Source organism: Mchenga conophoros, linkage group LG10, assembly GCF_057382185.1.
Source record: "Mchenga conophoros isolate Kocher_MC1m ecotype Shallow Benthic linkage group LG10, M_conophoros_male_GT1.1, whole genome shotgun sequence".
NCBI classification, from domain to species: domain Eukaryota; kingdom Metazoa; phylum Chordata; class Actinopteri; order Cichliformes; family Cichlidae; genus Mchenga; species Mchenga conophoros.
This window is the reverse complement of record NC_140535.1, coordinates 34,979,536-35,000,609: the sequence shown is the minus strand read 5'-3', so window position 1 is coordinate 35,000,609 and position 21,074 is coordinate 34,979,536. Positions and strand designations below refer to the sequence as shown.

General features: G+C 40.0%; 1 protein-coding gene across 2 annotated transcripts; it reads right to left on the bottom strand.

Annotated features, from left to right (window-relative positions):
• Positions 1–11,177: 11,177 nt before the first annotated feature.
• LOC146566318 (homeobox protein CDX-1-like) lies at positions 11,178–21,074 on the bottom strand. 2 transcript variants are annotated; one of them, XM_085289942.1, is made up of 4 exons: positions 20,473–21,074; positions 15,982–16,092; positions 15,295–15,443; positions 11,178–14,419 (listed from the first exon to the last, which is right to left on the bottom strand). In XM_085289942.1, exons 1-4 carry the CDS (start codon positions 20,939–20,941, stop codon positions 14,174–14,176), a joined length of 975 nt encoding a protein of 324 aa, XP_085146068.1. In that variant the 5' UTR covers positions 20,942–21,074; the 3' UTR covers positions 11,178–14,173. The 2 variants fall into 2 exon arrangements, with proteins under 2 accessions (XP_085146068.1, XP_085146069.1); XM_085289943.1 differs by lacking the exon at positions 15,982–16,092.

The window sequence follows — 21,074 nt, the reverse complement described above, 5'->3', positions numbered from 1 at the left end:
AGATGTTCAAACAACAGATTAGACAATGAAAACCATCGAATCCTGACTTTAGAGAAGCTGGAGGAAGCGTTTAACATTTGTGCTTTAAAAATGAATGAAATATTTCCTTTTTAAAATTTTTGTCTGAATGTTTAAAAAGTGGGTCAAATTATGTGTTTGAGTTTTCAGAATAAAATGAACGAGACAAAGAAGAAGACTCTGTGTTTCTTCAGCTGTTACCAAACATGAACTTGGACGGGAACAAGGTTCTACAAAGCTGTGTTGAAACCTCCGACACTATCGAGGGGACGAAGGTTAATGAGGGGGAAAGGTGAGGCGGGTGGGACTCACGCTAACCTGCAGTTAAACTAAGATCTATAAACTGCAGGTAAAAGCAGGTGAGAGGTGCTCAAAGAGTTCAGAGAGTCAGTACAGCAGAGAAAAGGGTTAACGTGTAAAGTGTGTGTGTGGTTCTATTACAGTAATTATCATCATTATCATTACGAGCTTTTCATTGTGGTCCATCTTTGCTTTTGCTGCTAATGTGAGACACAGCCGTTTAGCTCTTTCATATAGCCATGTTGTATATTACACATACAACATTAGCAAGAACACCAACAATCAGTTTCCTATGAGCATCACTTGGAGAGGCTGGAGAGGAAGAACTGCCTTGAGACGTGTTATGATGTGATAAAAGATATAATGTAACACATTTGTAAGGTGTTACATTGAACACTGGATATGCAGCATTTTAATACAACACAACAGTTTATAATATAACACGCTATGCTAACACTGAATACTCTCTAACATATTTATTTTACCCCATTTTATCTGTGACACTGTTACAATATAACAGGATACAATATGACACAACAACACTGCTGAAGAATCTGAAACACTGTAAACATTTCATGTGATACATATATAATATATATATATTTACAATAACCGACGTTCAAAAAGTGTGAAATATCAAATATATGTTTAAACTGTAATCATATATCATTGTATACTTCCTGCTCATGAGAACAAAAAACATACAAACCAGACATCTACATGGTTAGTCACAGCTAGGTGCTCAGACAGCTGCAGCTGCCATTATTTTAATGGAAACTCAGAGATGATAAGCCAAACACAGCATGAGAAGTTGATGCCAGGCTGAGCCTACCTGTGGCCTAATCGGCTGATACCTGTAACAGTCAAATAAGCGCCGTGCTGGAGCCTGACTGTATGACCTTGGTTTTGGTTGTCGTGTTATTTATTGACTGCTTTACGTTCGATATTTATGACTTCAGGCCTGAATACAGTGCATTGTCCTTCTGACAGGAGCTTCTTCCTTTTTCCCACAGCAGCTAACAGTAAGTAAATAAGGAAGAAGTGCATGATGGGAAGTATGAGCAGCAGTTAGTTTCAAAGACTCAAATATGAAAACTGCAGCTATGAGAACATAACATTTTCGCCCAAACATCAGATCCGACACCAGACGAACTCTGAATGAGAGCGAGAGCTTCAGTCGTCAACGATTCACACGTCGCATTTAAATATAAACACGTGGACGCCATGTTGGTCTCTGAGCTGCTGCTGAGACATGAAACATTTAAAAATCTTCACACATGCAATAATAAATAAACCAAATATAAAAACTGTCGACTTTATTCCGTGTTTATCAGCTGCGATACATTCTTGGAATATCTTTTATACGCAGGTGTGTGTTTGTGTCTGTGACTCAGAGCAGCACAGAATCAGTGTTTGTGGTTTTTATGTTGTTTTTTCCAACATAAAATGATTTTTGCTGTAATTCTGTTATTGCCTTTATTGTGCTTCGAGTAGACCACACTGCTCTACATATTCCTCCTCACTGTTTGACTTTTGAGGTTTATTTTATAAGTTTTGTAGTAGTTTAGTCTTAAATCATAAACTATAATTTTTTATAACTTTATACAGCAATAATTTGTGGTCTCCTATAAAAAACAGTGCCGGCACGCTGCTGCAGTGTATATGACTCTCACATTAAAGGCAGTAAAATCCTAATAAATGGCTGTGAATCATGTAGACACAACAATATTATAAACTTCACTTAAATGAAATTGTTGAGCAGATAAGGGGACACACTTAAGCGTCGTCTATCTGATGTAGGCTAATGGGGCTGCGCTCGTTTACTGTATGATGAGCTATAATTGGAGACAACAATGTGTCTGACTGATAGACTCCAATCACTGTTCATAAAACCGCTCGTTTCACCTGAAGACAGAAACACAGACAGTAAATGAAACGATATAAACTATAACAATCTGCCACTGTTTCTTTTTTTAGCGAGTTTAAGAGTTTGTTCTGTAATAATATTGAATGTGTAGCAGATATATGTGTATGTCTTTATGTGAATCTAAGTGTAACTATGAATCTGCTGTTTACTTTATGTTTGTATTTCAAATTCCTTTTTGAGTTTGACGTTTATTTTTCTCTATTAAATATTTGTGTGTTTTTTCCTGAATTTTAAAATTGGGTCAGAAATTATTATTGAATTTTTTTTTTGATTTTTTTTTGTCTTGAAACCAACATATTTATTTTCTCTGTTTTTCTATTTTGTATTTGTGATCAATTTTATTTTTAAGTGTTGTTTTATGTTATTCTTTGTGTGTTTTCCTGAATTTTCACGTATATTTATTCAGTTTTTAAAATTGTATTTGCCCTTACATTAATCCTATAATCTTCATTTCTTCATGTTTTTTGTAAATTTATTTGCTGACGGATTAAACTGGGAACATTTTCTCAGTTATTCTTCATACATTTTGTTTTTTTGGTCTTACACTCAGTAGATGAGACTGAATTATCATGTGATTTTATGTTTTTGTTAATGTTTCTGTACAAACATGTGTAAAAGTAATGTAGTGAAAACGCACACACGCACACACACACGCACACACGCGCACACACACACACGCACACACACGCACACACACACACGCACACACGCACACACACACGCACACACGCGCACACACACACACGCACACACGCGCGCACACACACACGCACACACACGCACACACGCACACACACACGCACACACGCACACACACACACACACACACTCCGTGTTGAGAATATCATCGGATGCGTTTCACGGAGCTGCTTCGGGGGAATACCGGTAGTCCCCATCATGTCTTCAGTATTATCTTACCTTTACAGCGCACTACCGTTCCTGCACTGCTCCTTTACGACTCCACTGTTTATCCACAATCAATGCGGCCAATACAGGGGCGTATTAGGGGCAGTAAGTATATTGTAAATGAAAGTTTATGGTAAAATGGCCCATAAACACGCGGCTGTATAAGTCTGGATGAGCTGCTGTGAGAGACGACTCCCTGAAGGATTATAGACGCTGGCGAGAGGCTGAGAGTTATTTGCTTGTTTTGTTGTCTTTTGTTGCCTCTGCTGACAGAACGATGCAGTAAACATCTTTCACTTGCTGCAAATGTTTAAATTCGCCATCATCGAGTCGTTTCATCAGCGTTAAGCCTCGCTTGAAGACTTTCAGTGCGAAGTCGCCGTCGGCCTCCCGCCTGACGGATTTGTTCAAGGTCAGCACTGTGCGGTCTCTCTGGCAGCCATTTTGTTTAGAAGAGATAAAACGTGTCCTGAAATGGCCGCCACCCCGCTCAGATCATGACGTTGTCACTGGTGATCGGAGGCGTCTCTTCTCAAACACACCAACCGTCACCAGGAAGCGCAGAACAGAGCTGATAGCGTGTTGCCACAGAGCTGAAAGCTCGTTTGGAAACAAATGAAAACGAGAGAAAAAAAAAGTTACGTAAGTTCAGGCCTCGCTGTCGTCCGCAGCCTCGGCCTTTCAAGTCCTCTGACTCGCTGCCAGGTGAACATTTGACCTCAGTGATAACAGACGAGGATGTCGTTCCTCATTAAAAGAGCTCACAAACAGCAGTCGGCCACCAGGCCTCCGTCATAAAAACACTCCTCCCCAGTGAATAGTTTCACACTCTTTAGGTAGAAAATCATGTGGTGGAGCTGCGTTCTCAGCTCAGTCATTTTAGTCTTCGGCTCGCCTACCTTTGCATGATGTGCAGCTAAGAATAATAATAATGAATCTTCTGCTGGTTCTTGTCTCAAACAAGCTAACATAGCTGCTTTCTTCTGATTGGCCAGCTTCCACAAGCCTACAGAGGGGCATTTTCACCCTTTAATATGAGCCACAAACAGTTTTTATTATTATTAGTTTTTGTTATTTAAAGAAGTTTAGTCTGAGCAGGAGTCAAGAAATGCTCCGCGTCCACACTCTCGTTTTCAGTCGTTTTCATCCGCACTGAAAATGCTGTTCCTGTGCTGCACATGGATGAAACGTAAGACGATTCGACCTGCGTCACTTCTGTCTGCCGTTTATTTACTTTCCAGCTCTTTGGAGCGTCGCGGCAAAATGTCGAGGAAAAGCACCGGGTTTTATCTGGAGCTTGTACAAACTGATATTGATCTTTAATCTTTAATAGGGTTGTCAAAACTGAGCACAAACAAAAGAACTGCTGTACAATGCTGTCCGCCATCTTAGTTGAATTGGTCACATGACTGGATCATATGACTAAAAGGTGTCATCATTTTCGAAAGCCTCCGTTTCTGCTGTCCACACTGCGATGTGAAAACGGCGTGGTTAGGCTAACATAAACACCTTCTATCACAGGCAAGATGGAGAAGGAAGATTGAAACTGCCAAAAACAGACCAGCAGGCTCGGGCGAAGAAGTGTTCCTGCACGCCGCTGTGGGTTAGTCCTGATCCCGAGCTTCACACTGGAACATTTCCCAGCTGACAGTTCTCAACATGTGGAGTAAAATTACATTTTAAATTTAACTGAGTTTTATTTATACAGCACTAAAGGCGCCTCAATGTGCTTTTTATTCAGAATCAGAATACTTGTAAAGTAGACCCTATATATATGACCCCCTATGAGCAGCACTTTGGTGACAGTGTGAAGGAAAAACTCCCTTTTAACAGGAAGAAACCTCCAGCAGAACTAACTCTTCCTCCCACTGTCTTATTTTCTTTCACTTTGAGCAGATCCAGTCACATGACTGCACGTCTGCTTTACATTTGCCCATTTCCATCTTTATTATCCCTTAAAGCTGAAACAGTGGACGTGGCCCTCATCAGGCTTCAGGCACAGTTTGGATGTCTGCATCTCCACATGTCCAGACTCCGGCGGTGAATCCTCCACTGATATCAGAGCTCATCGTGCGTCCTCAACAAACATTTCTGTGTCTCTGTGGTGAAGCCATTTTTATGGCGTCCACACCCTAATAAACTTTATGGCAGTGAAGAGGCAGCGGCCGAGCAGCTCTGCTCTCATTACCCTCTGTTTACCTAAAAATGAGACACCGCCACAGCTGTTGCTATTAACAACACGGATCCACTCACTTTCTTCCTTTACAGAAGAAAAACACTTGTAAACACGGACGAATCTTTTCACCGTAGATTTAGAAAGCTTTGAATCGTTGTGTGATTGTTGTATACAGCCGGCCTGCTCATTCACCTCTGAGTTTATCTTTCATCTGATCACTTTTATTAGCCTGTAAAACATGCAATTATGAAAGTTTGTGTTGCATTTACCCCTTTCCTGTTCAAATACAAAGGTGTTTTCAGTGCAGAGACAGTCACAACACAAACGAGCTGCCACGCAGCGCTTAGGTTTGCTTGGATTCACATTTCATCAAACTGGTGCTGTTACATATCATTCAGTTTGTACCTCATTATACATTATATATATATTGCATCTTTACAGCCGCCTTCAAAAAGCAGCTCTGGTCTCTGCGGTTTCCTCTTTCAAGGGTTCATTTTTACTGCATTGTTTAAATTCTCAATGCAGTACTCATTGCATCATGGGGATTCCCATGATGCAATGAGTATTTCTTCTTCAGTCACCTTTCTCACTCACTATGTGTTAATAGACCTCTCTGCATTGAATCATACTTGTTATTAATCTCTGTCTCTGTCTTCCTTCTCTCACCACAACCAATCACAGCAGATGGCCCCGCCCCTCCCTGAGCCTGGTTCTGCTGGAGGTTTCTTCCTGTTAAAAGGGAGTTTTTCCTTCCCACTGTCGCCAAAGTGCTGCTCATAGGGGGTCATTTGATTGTTGGGTTTTCTCTGTATATATTATTGTAGGGTCTACCTTACAATACCTTACCTTGAGGCGACTGTTGTTGTGATTTGGTGCTGTATAAATAAAATTTAATTGTACTAAGGATTAAAGTTTGCGTTATTAGGGGCGTGGCCTCTTTAACTGAAAGGTGTATGACACAGGTGGCTGCTGCTGGCTGAAATTTTAGGATTTTAATTTAGATGTTACTGAACACTAATTAGCATGGATCTGTGTGATGCTAGCATACAGTCTATGGATGCAGCTTGATAACCAAGCCGGCCAGCATCAGCTGATAATAACACTCCACTCTGTCATCCAGATGTGGTCACCTCTGGCTCTGAAAACCCACCATGGTGTCAGTTGCTCTAGTTGAGGCTTCAGAGTTGGATGCTGCAAATGAGTGTACATAATCAGGGTGGCTACATCCATCGTTTCTACACCCTCTGTGGCTGTGGTTACAAGATACTGTAGTTCTGAAAAGTCTTTATTATGTCAGATTCCTGTCATGGCAGAAACAACATAGCTTTGTGTGATTTAACATTTACCGCTACCTTTGTCATCCGAAGGTGAAAGCTGCCTGTTAAAAGAGTAAAACCTAAAGTGTAGTGGGTGTCCACACTTACATCGACTTATTATTGACATTGTATGTTTTTGTTGGCTGTGTCACAGTGAATCATGTCATGTGTGGGCACAGTCCTATGTACTCTCATTCCAATACTGTAAAACAGTAAGACATTAACTCGGGTTCTTTTTATTTATGTTATTGTGACATCTTATTTATATCCATTATAACAAAGTAAAGTGACTGCCCTCTGTTGTGCAATGACAAATCAGATAATCAGATGATTATCTATTGTTGTCTTTGGTCTATTTCTCTTTGCAAATGACCAGGATATAAGTCTGCTAAATTTTAAGGAAATGTTTAATTTTCGACTACCTGTGTTACTGTTGGTCTCCCACTATTGATGCATGGACTAACATAACACTAACAACAGGATAGACCCCGAGTTCTAAAAATCTGGTAATAAAACACTTATTTGAAGGTAATTTAGGGTAATTTTACATAGATTTGGCAGCTAGACAGTAAAATCAGAATTGACATTTCATTAATTAACTATGACTGAATGATTTTAGGCGTGTTGTTTAAAATCTCTACTAAAGTCCTTTGAAGAGATCATCATTCTGCAGCGGGCAGAAAAGCTTATTGATCCACTGCAATTTGCATACAGGCCTTGTAGTGGCATTCAAGATCACGTTATTAAATTCCCTGTATCATAATACTATCCAGCCACATCTTTAGCTGATAAGCTTCTTAACCCATTTAAACTTGATTTTAATCTTCTCAGATCTCAGTGTGTGAGAGTCAACGGCTGTTTTCAGCTGAATTCTTCTACTGGTTCACCACAGGGATGTTGTCTCTCTCCCATATTATATATTTTGTACACTAATGAGTGTCGCAGTACACAGGCTAACAGGCATTTCACTGGTGTTCAGTCATTTTTAAAGATTAACACCCTGAAAACTAAGGACCCCATCCTGGATCCCCCCCTCCCCCCATCGTGCACTATCAGTAGTAAATGGTGCAAACATTGAACTGGTGGATAGTTCTAAGTATTTGTGGGTAGTTCTCAATAAGGCTCTGTGCTTTGAGCCACATTTTACTGCTACAGTGAAAAAGGGCCAACAACGACTGTACTTTTTAAGGAGATTGATAAAACTTGGGCTGTTCTTTTTTTATATAATACAATGTATGTCTTGAATATGAGATTGTTTGCTAGAGTGCACTAGGAGTCTGGCTGCAGCATTTCGTATCATTTTTTCGTACTGCAGTTTATCATGAGTGAACTAAGTGGAGCTGGGACTGTCTGTTATCTCTCCTGAATTATAAGTGAACTTGCTGTTGATTTCTTCCCTGATAAACTTAACTGTCTTCTTCAGAAGAACTGCTGTTGGCATGCTCACTACTCTGTAATAAGGTATATTTTTATTACATTGCAGAATGACTGGCCTTTATTGCTTTGCATGCCATTACTTAGACTTTCAATTCTTTTTAGAGTCATAATAACAATTTTGAGATGCTGATTGGAGAAAAGATAAAATATGCCGTCAGGCTGACTAAAGTTATCCAGTGTTTTTGTTCAGTGCAAGATGGCAAAATCTGCATTTCCTTAAATCTGCTGTTATTAATCATTTTAACATTGATTAAAAAAAACTGTTTGCCTCTGTATTTTTGCACATTAGCACAAAACAAATGTTGATGTTACACTCATTATAATACCTTCTTACACCAATGGAAAAATACAAAATGATTATCATAATTAATATTCCTGTTGACATTGTTGTGATTTATGCTTTACGTTGCAATTCAAGTTGATTTTTCAAGCAAAGATGCCAGCTAGACCACTTAGAATTCCTCTCAGTGACTTAATAATCTTGATTAACTGTGGAAGTGAACACTTAACATCACTTTGTTTGGTGAGTGTGACAGTCGCACAAACCTCACAGCAGAAATAAACATATTTAAAGCCCACTACAAAAAGCAGCTTTGGTCGCTCCATTCATAACATCTTTATGGGAAGAAGTTATTATGTATGTTTGTATGCTCCCTATCTCCTCCTAGACAATCGTAATGAAGCTTTGCGACATTGTCAGTGCCAGCGTCTGTTTGGCATATACAAATATTTTGTACAATTCCTACTACTATATATGTATTTGCACATTTGAAGGTTCAACTTAGCCCTGAATAGTGACCTCATGACTGACTTCACCTCACATTTGCTGACAATTAGTATTTGTTGCTGTGTTCATTTAGTTAGTGCATATTCTGCATTTATTATGCTGCTGATTGTTGATCAAGCTGTTGAAAGAAGCCACCATAAAATGCTTAAAGTCTAGAAAACAGGGAACCACAGCAGAAAACAACGACGCTGGTATAAGAGGACAAGGTTTGGGTGAGCATCATCATGTCACAACGTAACTCTTTGGATATTAAATCTTCTATATCAATGTATCATGATGTTACAACATGTATCTATATTATTTTAATACATTCTTCATTTTACATATTTATATTGTTCAACATATGACATCTAACAGATTTGTTACAGTCTTACAATCAGTATTGCTCTAGTAAATCTCCCAGGATACTGAACTTATGAAATTCTGTGTAAAACATCATCTACTCGTGGCCTCAAGTTCAAGATAGCTCTTTACCTGTCACCATTATCACCACACACACACACACACACACACACACACACACACACACACACACACACACACACTGCTGATAGTCTCTATCAGAGCTAAGATAGGAACGTTGTTGAAGGCAAAATGATCTGAGAAGGACAAAGGTCCAAGTATGGACGCACAAACACACACACAGCAGATAGCAGGATACTGTGCTCTGTTTGCCTAGTGTTCCTCTCTGCCCTTTGGACACCACACCTCAACTGCTGGATCAGTTAGCAAATACGTGTGTGTGTGTGTGTGCACGCAACTATGTTGGCTTTGAGACCCGAGTTTACCACTTGACCCTGAAAGATGGTTATTAAACTACAATGATAACCTAAAGCACAAAGGGATTTGGATGGAGTGGGTGCACTCTGACCATTGTGTGGACGTCCTTCTGAACCGAAAAGTATACCTCATCCAGTTTTCCTTTCCACAGTAATAAGAATGCAAAAGCTGGATACCAAAACTAAAGCTGTACATTGTGGAAGAACGAAGCCCCGGTGTCCAGGTTGGTTGTGAACATCAACACATGGAAGATTTTCAATAATGTCGCCTCACCAACATTCATCCAAAGTCTGCAAGGACGATGTTTACTCATCAGCTCTAATTATTATTTAATGTTGTGATAAATTGTTTTAAATGCTGCTTATCCGAGTCAGCTTCCTTTATTTTTGTTGGTGCTCAACCTGCAATTTAAATCCTTTTAAACTGAAGGAAATCAAACATGTTGGAGGTTCTTTTAACATACTCAAGACCTCCCAGTTTCTGTTTTATAGGGGGAGCCTGTAATTTGATTTTGTTCTCTAGTTTGGATCTTGGTACTGGACAATACAATTACACAAACTTTCCTTAGAGTCAAGGAACCTAAAATACTTAAAAGCTAGATTTCACAACATGTGGAATTCCTCAGGGCTCCGTCATTGGGCCTGCTTTATTTAATACGCACACTTAGATTGGGTGGGATTTAGGTCAGAAAGAGGCTCTATGCAGGTGAAAAATATTATTTTATAAAAATATTATAAAAATAATATTTTTCTTGTGGTATTTTTCATATTCACATCTGTTGTAGTTGCAGGTGCCATCGAGAGAGGGTGTCCCGTTGTAAATATTTAATATTGATTAACTGAACTGAAAGACCCGAATAAATCTAGAAGCACCCTGCAGTCTTTTTCGGTACAGCCTTACTGTAATACATGTTTGTTTGATTGTTGCCTTCAAACACTTCTACACATTCAGGAGTTAAGCAACCAAACTTAGCACACAGGTAGATCTTCAGCCCCTGAAGGTTGTTATTCATATCAGATATTACATAATCATCGCATTGCATAGTAACAACCTACGAATGAGCTAAGAAGACCCACGTGTGCATTTCAAAACTTCTAACACCTATGAAGAGCATTACATGATTTTATTTTCATAATATTGATGTCTTATGACCACATCACAGCAACCTAACAACAAACTAAAACCACAGGCGAAACACTGCTGTAGCGTGGATGTGTACCAGTGAGGTTTAAAAGAAGTGAAATTACTTTCTTGTGATCAGCTGCAGCCCATCATGTTACACCCAGTTATTTATCAGTGGTGTTGACTGCACAAGACTTTTGCTCTTTGACTTCAGCTTTAAAGCAGCCCTTCCTCCCAGTCAACATCCAGGAAAAAAACGACAGCAGTTCTGCCAAGAAGCACTGCCTCGAGGACAAACTCCACTGTAACACTCGGGCGTTCTGTTTAGTCTGGAAAATACATTTCTTTAACATTATGCTGCTTTTCTAATTATGTGAATGAAAAAAAGAGATCATCAACCTCTTATGATAAAGCTTTTCCTTTTTAATAAAAATTACATTTGAAAATATACATGTGATAAAGTCTGACAGGTGAGATCATAAACATTTACAAGACATTCACTGTATGTAGAGCAGAACAACAAAAAAGATTTGACTGATTTTACTCACTCATACCACTGCTTCACTCATCCATGTGCCACTAAATAGGTTTACAAGCACTAAAGTAACCAGATTAGTGAAAGTAGTCCCATCTGGGCCTTATTCTGGAGGGATGTAGCTTCCTGTTCTGATATCATGTTAGTATTTTGTCTGTTGAAGTCGACCGAAAAACAGCTTTTTCTCACAGTGTCTCAGTTTAATAGCCTAAAGTCAAGTAAAATCCTTGCAACTTCTGAAATGTGAGGACTTAAAAGTTTTTGTTTTTGTCACGTATCATTCTAAAGTGAACAATTTCATTAAAAAAGAGAAAAATAACCCACTCAGTGCTGGAAACCAGCTCCAGGTGCTGCAGTGACCAGGAAAATCAGGTTTAACTACCATACACAGAAACCAGGATTGCTACTTTCACAGCTTTATCCATTACAATCAGCATTACTGTAACCTGGCTGACTAAATCTCTGTCACCTGAAGAAGATCGTGAGTGAACTGAAGACACTGGGCCTTTAATATGCTAACAGGTGATCTGCTGGACCCGTTTCACATTACAAACATGTTGCTTTAACCCTTTGGGCCACCAGCCAGTAAAACAACAAGAAAAGCAATCAGTTCATGCTTCTGTTTGCTTCCAGAGACTTTGGGGTACAAGTTTAAAGTGGACCCATTTCATCTGCAGTGGTAGATGTTCATGTTAAACATGGACACCGTCAGCAGGCTACCAATCAGAAGAAAGTGTGCTTTAAAGTTGGAGGGCACTGCACCAAGGCCAATCGGGAATCATTGTTATGAGCCCTTAATGAAGAAAAGCTCTAACAGAGCTCGAGAATAAAACATGGAGCTGGAAATGAACATAATCCACTTTAACGAGACAAAACACACCCAACCAAAAAACAAACAAATTACAGGATCTATTTAGAACATTGGGTGGCGTCACTTCAGTGACTTTCTTATATCTTAAAAAGAAAAACACACTTAATTTAGTAAAGAGTAAGGAATCCAAGGCTTCAGTGAAACAACAGTGCAAAGACCCTGAAGAGACTTATGAATGCTAGATTTGTTTTGAGTAGTAAAACATGAGCTGATCACATGATGCAAAAAGAGTGAATCAGGGTCAGTTTGATGACATCTGAGCTGATGTGAGGCTAAGAACCAAACCCCATGAAACAAAGGTTTCTGTTGAAGTGGGCACCAATGCCTACGGAAGTCTCATTTAACCTTCTCATGTACAAAGCTCAAGTCTTAAATAAAGACAAAACTTTCCTGGTTGAAAAATCAGTTCAAAATATAAAAAAATATTTGATTTTTTTAAGAAGCACGTGGACATAGAAATGTCTCAGGACGAGTTATTCCACTAACATGTTAAAAATAAACATCCAAAAATCCAGAATCTGCTCTCAAAATCAGAATTTCATCCTGTGTGTCACATCTAAATCTCCTGAAATATTGATGGATGGCAAATTTAAATAAATGGTTACTTCTTGGTATAACTGACTGAATATGAAACTCTGCAAGACTACAAGTGTCTCAGAATTTGGAGTCCAAAGTAAACACATTTGATTCTACTCAAGCAGCTTGTAAAAACTTTTCTATAACTACTTAATTTCCAGCTTTAAATTAATTGAACAGGCTGAAAGTAGATGGTCCCTAAAAATCACCATGAAGAAAGCTGCAGAAAGACATGCAAACACTTAAGCTAATAGTTTTCTACAGTTGTCCACGTTGAGTTCTACATGTTGTGAGTCGTGAACTTCCCTGAGCTCAATATCTGGACTTTGTCCACTGTGTTTGAAAATTCCCAATTTCCAGCTTCAATTAAATGCAGCATTAAACTGGGTGACACTAAAAATGGACTCAAACTAAAGGAGCACTTCCTTTTAAGCAATCATGGTGCCATATTCATGCATTCAAAAACATAGTTTTTGAAAAAAGATAGTTTTTGAATTCACAAGCCGAGTTCAGCAGCAGCTCTGGCTCGAGGGTTTTAAGCTCACACAAAAAAGTTGTCATATTTAAATTAGCACGAAATCCGAGACAGTTTTATGATCAGTAACATCGGGGCTGTCGCTGTGAGGAACACCAGCTGTTTCCACACCTTGTTAGTTCATGCTACACTCATAACATTTATAGTTTAGTGTTTGGATCAAATAAGAAGATTTCACTCTAACAACATTGAAACAATATTAAATTGAAAACAAACTTCTACAAACTTAATATAATTTGAAAATACCCTCTTTAAAGTATATTTAGTGTTAAAAAACGACTGTTTTCCACACTGACGGTACAGTTTGTATCCTGTATCTTCCTGCTGCAGCTCTTCATAGAGCTAAATGAAATATTTAAAACACTATACTCACGAATATTTCACAAAAAGAAAGAAAGAAAAAGGAGAGAGACTATTCTGTGTGAGAAGACAATGCACACAAAGTCAGCATTATATTTAGTACCTCTGTTATTTTACTCGGGCTTTTGTTTAAAGAGTTTGAAAAAACTTGTTTTATAAATATCAATTTGCAGTGATGAGCTCAACAGCATCTGTCACAGGTGAAAAATGTGTTTTTCCCCAAATACAGAGCTCCACCCACCACAAAGTTAGTCTTGGACATCGAATGGTTGTCCTTTAATGACTGACCAATCCTTCGACAGATGGAAATCACCTGCAGAGATTCCTTTTTGTTCAGATCCAATCACAACAGGGAATTATTTGATGGACTGGAAGTTGTTAGCAAAATGTCTCATTGAGATTTCTCTGATTTTCAGTGAACTTTAGCTTTAAGAAGGCAAACAGCAATGTGCAGGATGAATGTCTCAGTCTGTAGTTCAGGATTTTTAGTCCACATCCCGAAGTCAGTGTCCAATAAAACATCGTCCTCAGTACTCCTCTTTGATGTTCAGAGCTAGAGAAGGAGACACCAGCCCGTTGCTCCCACTGCTACTTGTCACCATCGCGACGTTGCTGCTCCCGTTTGCATGGAGGCCATTGCCTCCACCTCCTCCGCCGCTGCCGTTACTGCCGGTGGGAGGGGTTGGCGTAGTGGTTGAGGAAGCCGGCTGTTGGAGTTTCTTCTTGTTGATCTTGCGCTCCTTTGCTCGCCGGTTCTGAAACCAAATCTTTACCTGGGATAGAAAAAAGGTCGGACATTGTTTACAGATTAACATGAATTATTCAAACACTTCCAACTACTGCACGTTTTTTTCAGTAACATATTATTGTTTCTGCACGATCAGTAAGAATTTGAACTAATTTGAGATCTAACTTATAATTAGTGACAGCAGTCTGAGCTCTGAAACCTAAGATTACGTTTGGGAAAAAACAAACAGTTCTTCAGTCTTTGTTCTCTGATTGCAGACACTCTACGAGCATCGCAATTGAGGACTTTAACAGTGTTAAAGGCTTCGTTCTTTTTGCTTAACCCTGGAGAACCCATGGGGTCAAATTTGACTCGTCTAACGTCTAAGCTACAGGAGATGCCAGAATTAAAAAAAACAAAACACCCCCCACCCAAAAAAACCTGCCCAATGGTCAGAAGCCTCTCTGAGTGTCTCTACATCCATACTGCTTTTGAAAACTGCAGTTTTTTCCTTTTTAAATTGGATCCAGTCTGACTAATTAATCACCGAATGTATGCAGATGATACAGTCGGTTTTGTGTATATCAGTTCTGAACAATAAGCATTATTTACAGGCTAAAGATCCAGATGTGACACCTTACTTGTGTTTGCCTTAGTGTCAAGAAATGAAGAAGTGCATTAATAAATCCCCTCCTACCCAGTATCCTCCCAGTGCCGAGATAAATGCGAGGGTTTATTGACTTCACCTTTAAGTTGTGCAGTTAAAACAAAGGAGAATCTCAATTGTTTTCTTCATACTTGACAAAATCTATATTTTGACATAATGTCAGTGCAAAAAATCATCGTGTTAGTTTAAAAGGACAATCAAATATTTCAGTGGTCTTTCTCAGTAACAGGACAAAACATTTAGCTTTTGTGTACCTGTCTCTCTGACAGACTGAGTGCCGTGGCAAGCTCCGCCTTCCTTCTGATGGTGATGTATTTGCTGTAGTGAAACTCCTTCTCGAGCTCGAGCCGCTGGTGGTCGGTGTAAACCACTCGGTATTTGTCTTTAGTTCGTGTCTTTCCATCTGTAAAACAGAAACAAAACATTTTTTAAAACTTTTTATATGAAAAGCTGAAGTCTCTTCTGCAGGATGCGCCCCCTGCAGGTAATCACTGCAAAGTTAAAGGGGGCTCACGTCAGTTTAACTTTTCTCGCTGCATCACTCAGCTCATGCTGGATTTGTGCAATGTCAGCTGAATTTCTGAAGCAGTTTTAGCAGAAAGATGAATAATTTAGCTACAATTAGCCAAGCTACAACATATATTTACTTGTCAAGTAATCACATTACAACTACTCCAAGTCCCATAAAAGCATATTACTCTGTTAGAGGCTATTCCTCTACATAAGCAGTGTGCACTGAAGTCATAATTTATATGGCTTCAGTGCACACAGGACATCTCACACCTCCATGTTTAATCATCTGCTTCAGCTACACAAAAATCACACCATCTATTAGTGTGTAAAAGTGTGAATGAAGCGTATGTAGTGGAAGCATTTTATATTATGTGCTATAAACCTGTGAGACAAACTGCTGTAACCCTGATGGAGCTGCGTGTTCTTACCATGACTCCTGCATTCAAATTGACTCCCCGCCTCGGCTGCATTTGCATAAAACAGAGCCCTATCTGCTTTTATTCCTTTATGGTCCCGGAGTTCGTGTGTTACTGTGAACGCTGAAAATGAAACGAGCTGTTCAAACATTCAGTTAAATATTAAACTTTGAAAATTGGTTGTATACTACACTGTTCCCCCACCTTAACTCAGGTGCCTACATTACCCACAATGCAAGTGGACTCCCAAAACACCCAAGAGCTTAAAGAGTGCTTTTAACCAATAAGTCAATGGATCCCATGAATAACTCACACAGTTAGCTTATTTATTTGCAAACACTTCATATTATGCAATGCATTATTTATGTTATTATTTTCAAAAAAGAAAAAGAAAACCCCTGAAATGATTCACTCTTATGTAAAAAGATTACACAACACAATAGTTGTTGATGTGTCTCAGAATCAGGACAAAAAGATCAAAGGTTTGAGTTTTGTATGTCGACCTCGAACACCTCGTGACACCTGCTGTGAGAAAAGCACAGTGAAATGTAATCAGTCGTGTTTAGGCAGTAAAGCCTGGTTCCTTTTAGTCAACACAAATATACTCTGTTACCTACATTTGTTACTTTGTTACTTTAACTGTCAAGAAATACATAAATCTTAAGGTCGTGCTGTCTGTTATGAAAAATGATGTATTCATATCTAGGAACTGTGGTGGAGGGGGAAAGAAAAAGAAATCAAACATTTTCATTGATGGATTTTGAGAGAATGGGCCCTGACGGAGGGTGAAAAACAAAAGCCCCCAAACCTCCTGAAGATTAAACCAGAGACTGAAAGTCATGCCAAAGACAGATTAGAATTTGTCTCTTTGCGATTTTCCATTTCTATGTGAATGTATGTGTGCACATAACAGCAAGACGGTTGTGTTAAAGTTAATTAAAAAGGCCTTCATGGCTCTTTAACACGCTCTGATTCAATATTAACACTAAACACACAACAGCTCAATAAGCAGCGTGCCACCCCCGTCTGTGCTCTAATCGCTCACCGGGGCGAATTAAAACTCAAACATTTTAGTTTGAGAGGGAACATCTGTCTGAACTTTAGAGTTTCTGCTTCATTTGTTGGAAAGTAAAAACCAACAGTTTGATTCTCCTTCAGCTGATAAAGAGCCGAGAGAGCGGAGACGCTAATGAAGGAGCGTAAATCAAAAAGACAGAGAGGTTTACTCACGGCACAGACTGAGCCAAAGATGGGCTTTCAGAGGCACCGACAGCTAAAACTGATGAGCAAATACAAGAAAAATAAGGACTTTTTGCTCATTTCCTAATTTCTGCTTTAACGAAACCTGGTTCTGATTCCATGTGTGCTTCTTGTGGATGTTAACTCACAGTTATGAGACGTATCTACAACAGGGAAACTGATATGACTCTAAACAATATGGAAATGTTGGAAAAAGCAAACGAGTCCAGGTCTGTTTTTGAAGGACAATCCACACAAACACTAAACATTCACTCTAAACTTACAGCCAATAAGAGAAAAGTACTGCATTTTATTTTACAGCTTCTATTGCAGAGTTACAGCTGATTACCAGGAGTAAATGTGCAGCTCTTTACTGTATTCTTACATCTTATTATTAACAGTAAATTCCTGCAAATGATGACCTCATCGTTAAATGCTCTAATGCGTGTTTTCCCATGTAGCAGTTTACTATAAAACTACAGCTGAATACAGCTCAGATTTCACTCCAAACACCCGTCGAGACTCCGTGGATGTAAACCACTATTTTATTGTCATAAAAGTCAACATGCATACAGAAGAGTCTTGCGTTTAAGCGCCGCACGCAGCCGTAAAACATGAAAATACAAAGAGTACGGGAATAAAACAGCTCCCCAAGTCTCACCCAATAAAAACAGAAGCAGTAAATTATAATAATAAGAGTACAAAACTAAATATTCACATCCACAATAGAGTAGAAGATGAAATTAACTTAACCAGTACCTGAGGAAAGTAGTTCATATACTCAGAGAATGAAATGAGATCTAGTGGAGGAATGTAAGATTCACCTGACTGTTTGTTATCCCCTCTCTGTCACTGGCAGAGTCGAAGCGTGAGGTCATTTTTAGTGGTTTCTCCTGTATGTCATGTGCACCTCCAGTTTTGGGATGTTCTTACTGACAAAAATGTTGACTCTTGCAGGATGGCGGTTAATCAGATGTTAGTCTCACTGATGATTTTAGCTTTAAATACATCTGAAAACAGCATCATCTGCATCAAACTACTGTTCTTTGGGCTTTTTTTAGCTTTTGAAAAAAGCCCAAAGTTACTTGCCAACAGCTGCAACTCTCACTCGCCTAAACCTTTCTTTACCGACCTGCACAGCTGCAGACTTCCTGCGATGGCGGCAGGTCGACAGAGGCCGACTGTTACCTTTGAGTTGGCTTCATGTTCAGAAACACCTGATAGTCCGGCTCTAGCTCCCCAAAGAAAGATGCTTTATCCTCTAACATTACTTATTTATTTCTCATTTATATGTAAAATGAAAAACACATATTTAAGTTAAAAGATAATAGAGACTATAATTATTAATTTTTTTTACCAGAATCTATCAAAATCAGAGAGCTGTGTTCAGGCTTTTCTTTGTGATGTCTCTAAACCTCTATATTAACAGGACCCTTTACGATAAAGAGTTTTTAAAAGGCTGCAAAACAATTATCCAATATAAAGTAATAAATGATGTTTAAAGTCTGTTGCAGTGCCACTTTTCATGTATATGAAATAGGGAATCGGGCTCCCTACAGAACGTTTTCTACACCAGATTCATGCATTTTTTATTAAACATTTTAATCACCTGTGGCCCCCGCCTCCCCCGTTCTGTGCCACCCTGCTGTAAAATTCCTGGATACACCCCTGCTTAAAATGGACGGTGGTTAACCTCTTACTGACCTCTCATCTCTGCAGGTTTCTAACAAATCCTTTTTCATGTCCATCACAAATGCAACTTCAGGTCATTTCAGGGAAATAAAGCTGAAGGTAGTTTTTAGCAGGTGTGTGAAACACAGGGCGTATCCCAAACACTCAGGCAGATCTTACTGACCCTGTATTATTTTATATTAGGAAGTAAGATTAAAAAAAGAAAAGGAAACTCCTCCCGTGCACCAGTCAATCCTGCTGTTCAGTTTGATTCACTGATTTTATTGCTTTTAATTATTATCACTAAAAAACGCATTATGAAGCAAGGCTGAAGTTATTTAACAATCATTTCTTTAGAGCTGATAAGATGTTTTGTGACATGTAAGAGCTGCAGAAACCGCGGAGCCTGAGCCAAATTCACACTTCCCACTTCAAAGTGGGAACTATCTTGTCGGCTCTTGTTTTCTCCGCCCAGGGACAAGCGGAGGACAAAGGCCGAGCTCAGCCTGCCCGGAGTCACGACCAGCGGGGCGCATTTACATTACAAGGCTTCAAACCGGCTTCACACGTTTGATCCGGAGACAGGCCGGGACCCGGTGGGAACGCTTCAGCCGTCATGTCCTGACAGCTGCACCAACTCATTCTGCAGGTTCAAACCTCCACGACGAATAAACATCGAGTACCAGTCAAAATCGGTGCAAAGAAGTGAAACGTGAAGAAAAGGTTTCAAAAATACTCTGAATGGGACGAATGGAAATATTGGGCAAGAAATTTAAAATAAAATAGCGGCAGGAAATCAAATTAAGCCGAACTGAGGTGAAGCTGCGTGACATGGTGATATATGGAGCTTTTAATCTGAAAGTCTGAAGGAAACCAAATCATTAAAATAATGACAGCGGTTTAAAATAAATACATAAATAGAGCGTCAGTGATGAGGTTCAAATTTAAATTAATTAAATTAAGTTCCAAAGTGACGACGATTACATCCAGATAATAAAATAAAAAACGATCTGGGAAATTATTCAGGAATAAATCTGCATAAGTAAAAGGGGAAAACGGAATTTAAGTAAATATAAAATTTAAGCCTTACAAACGTCAATTATGCGGATTAATAACGTTTAAATCATTTTTTACTGTGAGCACGAGTGGCTACATGCAGCTTATTTAGAATATGTATGAAAGGAAAATCATCTCGTCATAAGGAAAAGAAACCATTATCAGGATCATTGCTGCTGAACTTTAAAGAGTCAAAAGGAGGGGCTCGTTTGTCGTTAACCAAACTTCATCTCAGGCCGATCAATCGATTATAAGCGTGTTTCGTGCCGGGCGGCCGCTATCTCCAACCTGAGTACACATGTGCAGACATTTGAGTATCACTGCGTCTCATATCAGCCTCATATTAAAATGTCAAACAGACTGTTGGAGCTCGGTTTGCTTCAGGAATAAAATAAACCACAAGCAGCTGAAAAGTGACGAGTAAGCGGTTAAAGGCGAAACCATGAGCGGGTTAAAGGTAAAAACCTGGCTATTGTTGGGGTGTTCGTTAGCAGGTACATCAGCGGCATTAAGAGGGAACAGGTGTGGGGGTCTTACTGGGGTTGCTGGGCGGCGCGGAGGTGCGGATCCACTCGTACGGGGTCCTCCTCCGCGGGGAGCCGGGGGACAGTGGCCCCGCGGAGGCGTTCAGGGAGGCGGGGATCAGCGCAGGCGGCTGGCCGGGGAACTCCGTGGGCCCGAATCCGAGGGTGGTGCCCACCGCACCGGTCACGGAGGAGGCCGCGGGAGGCGCGTAGGGATGCGAGGACCAGTCGTCCCGCGCGGGCGGAGGAGGCGGGTATGCCGGGCTCCAGCCACCGGCCGCCGGCGGGGCTTGCTGGGCCGGGTGTTGCTCGTTGCCGATGCCGTGGTGGTGGTGGTGGTAGGAGGCGAAGTCCGGGTACTGCGGGGGGGCGGGCACCGAGAAGTTCTGCGGGCTGAGACTCAGGCCCGGGTGGCGCGTGACCGGGTTCTGGTGCGGGTACATGGCGGGGTCCTTGTCCAGCTGCAGGTAGCTCACGTACATCTTTCCAGGTGAGGGGACTCCCTCAGCATACTGCGGATCCAGCCTGCCTCTCTCACCTGGTCTGCAGGTAAACTTCAATCTCTGAGTGCGCGCGTGTCTACCTGTCCACACCTCCACCTGCTCTCGCTCTCTC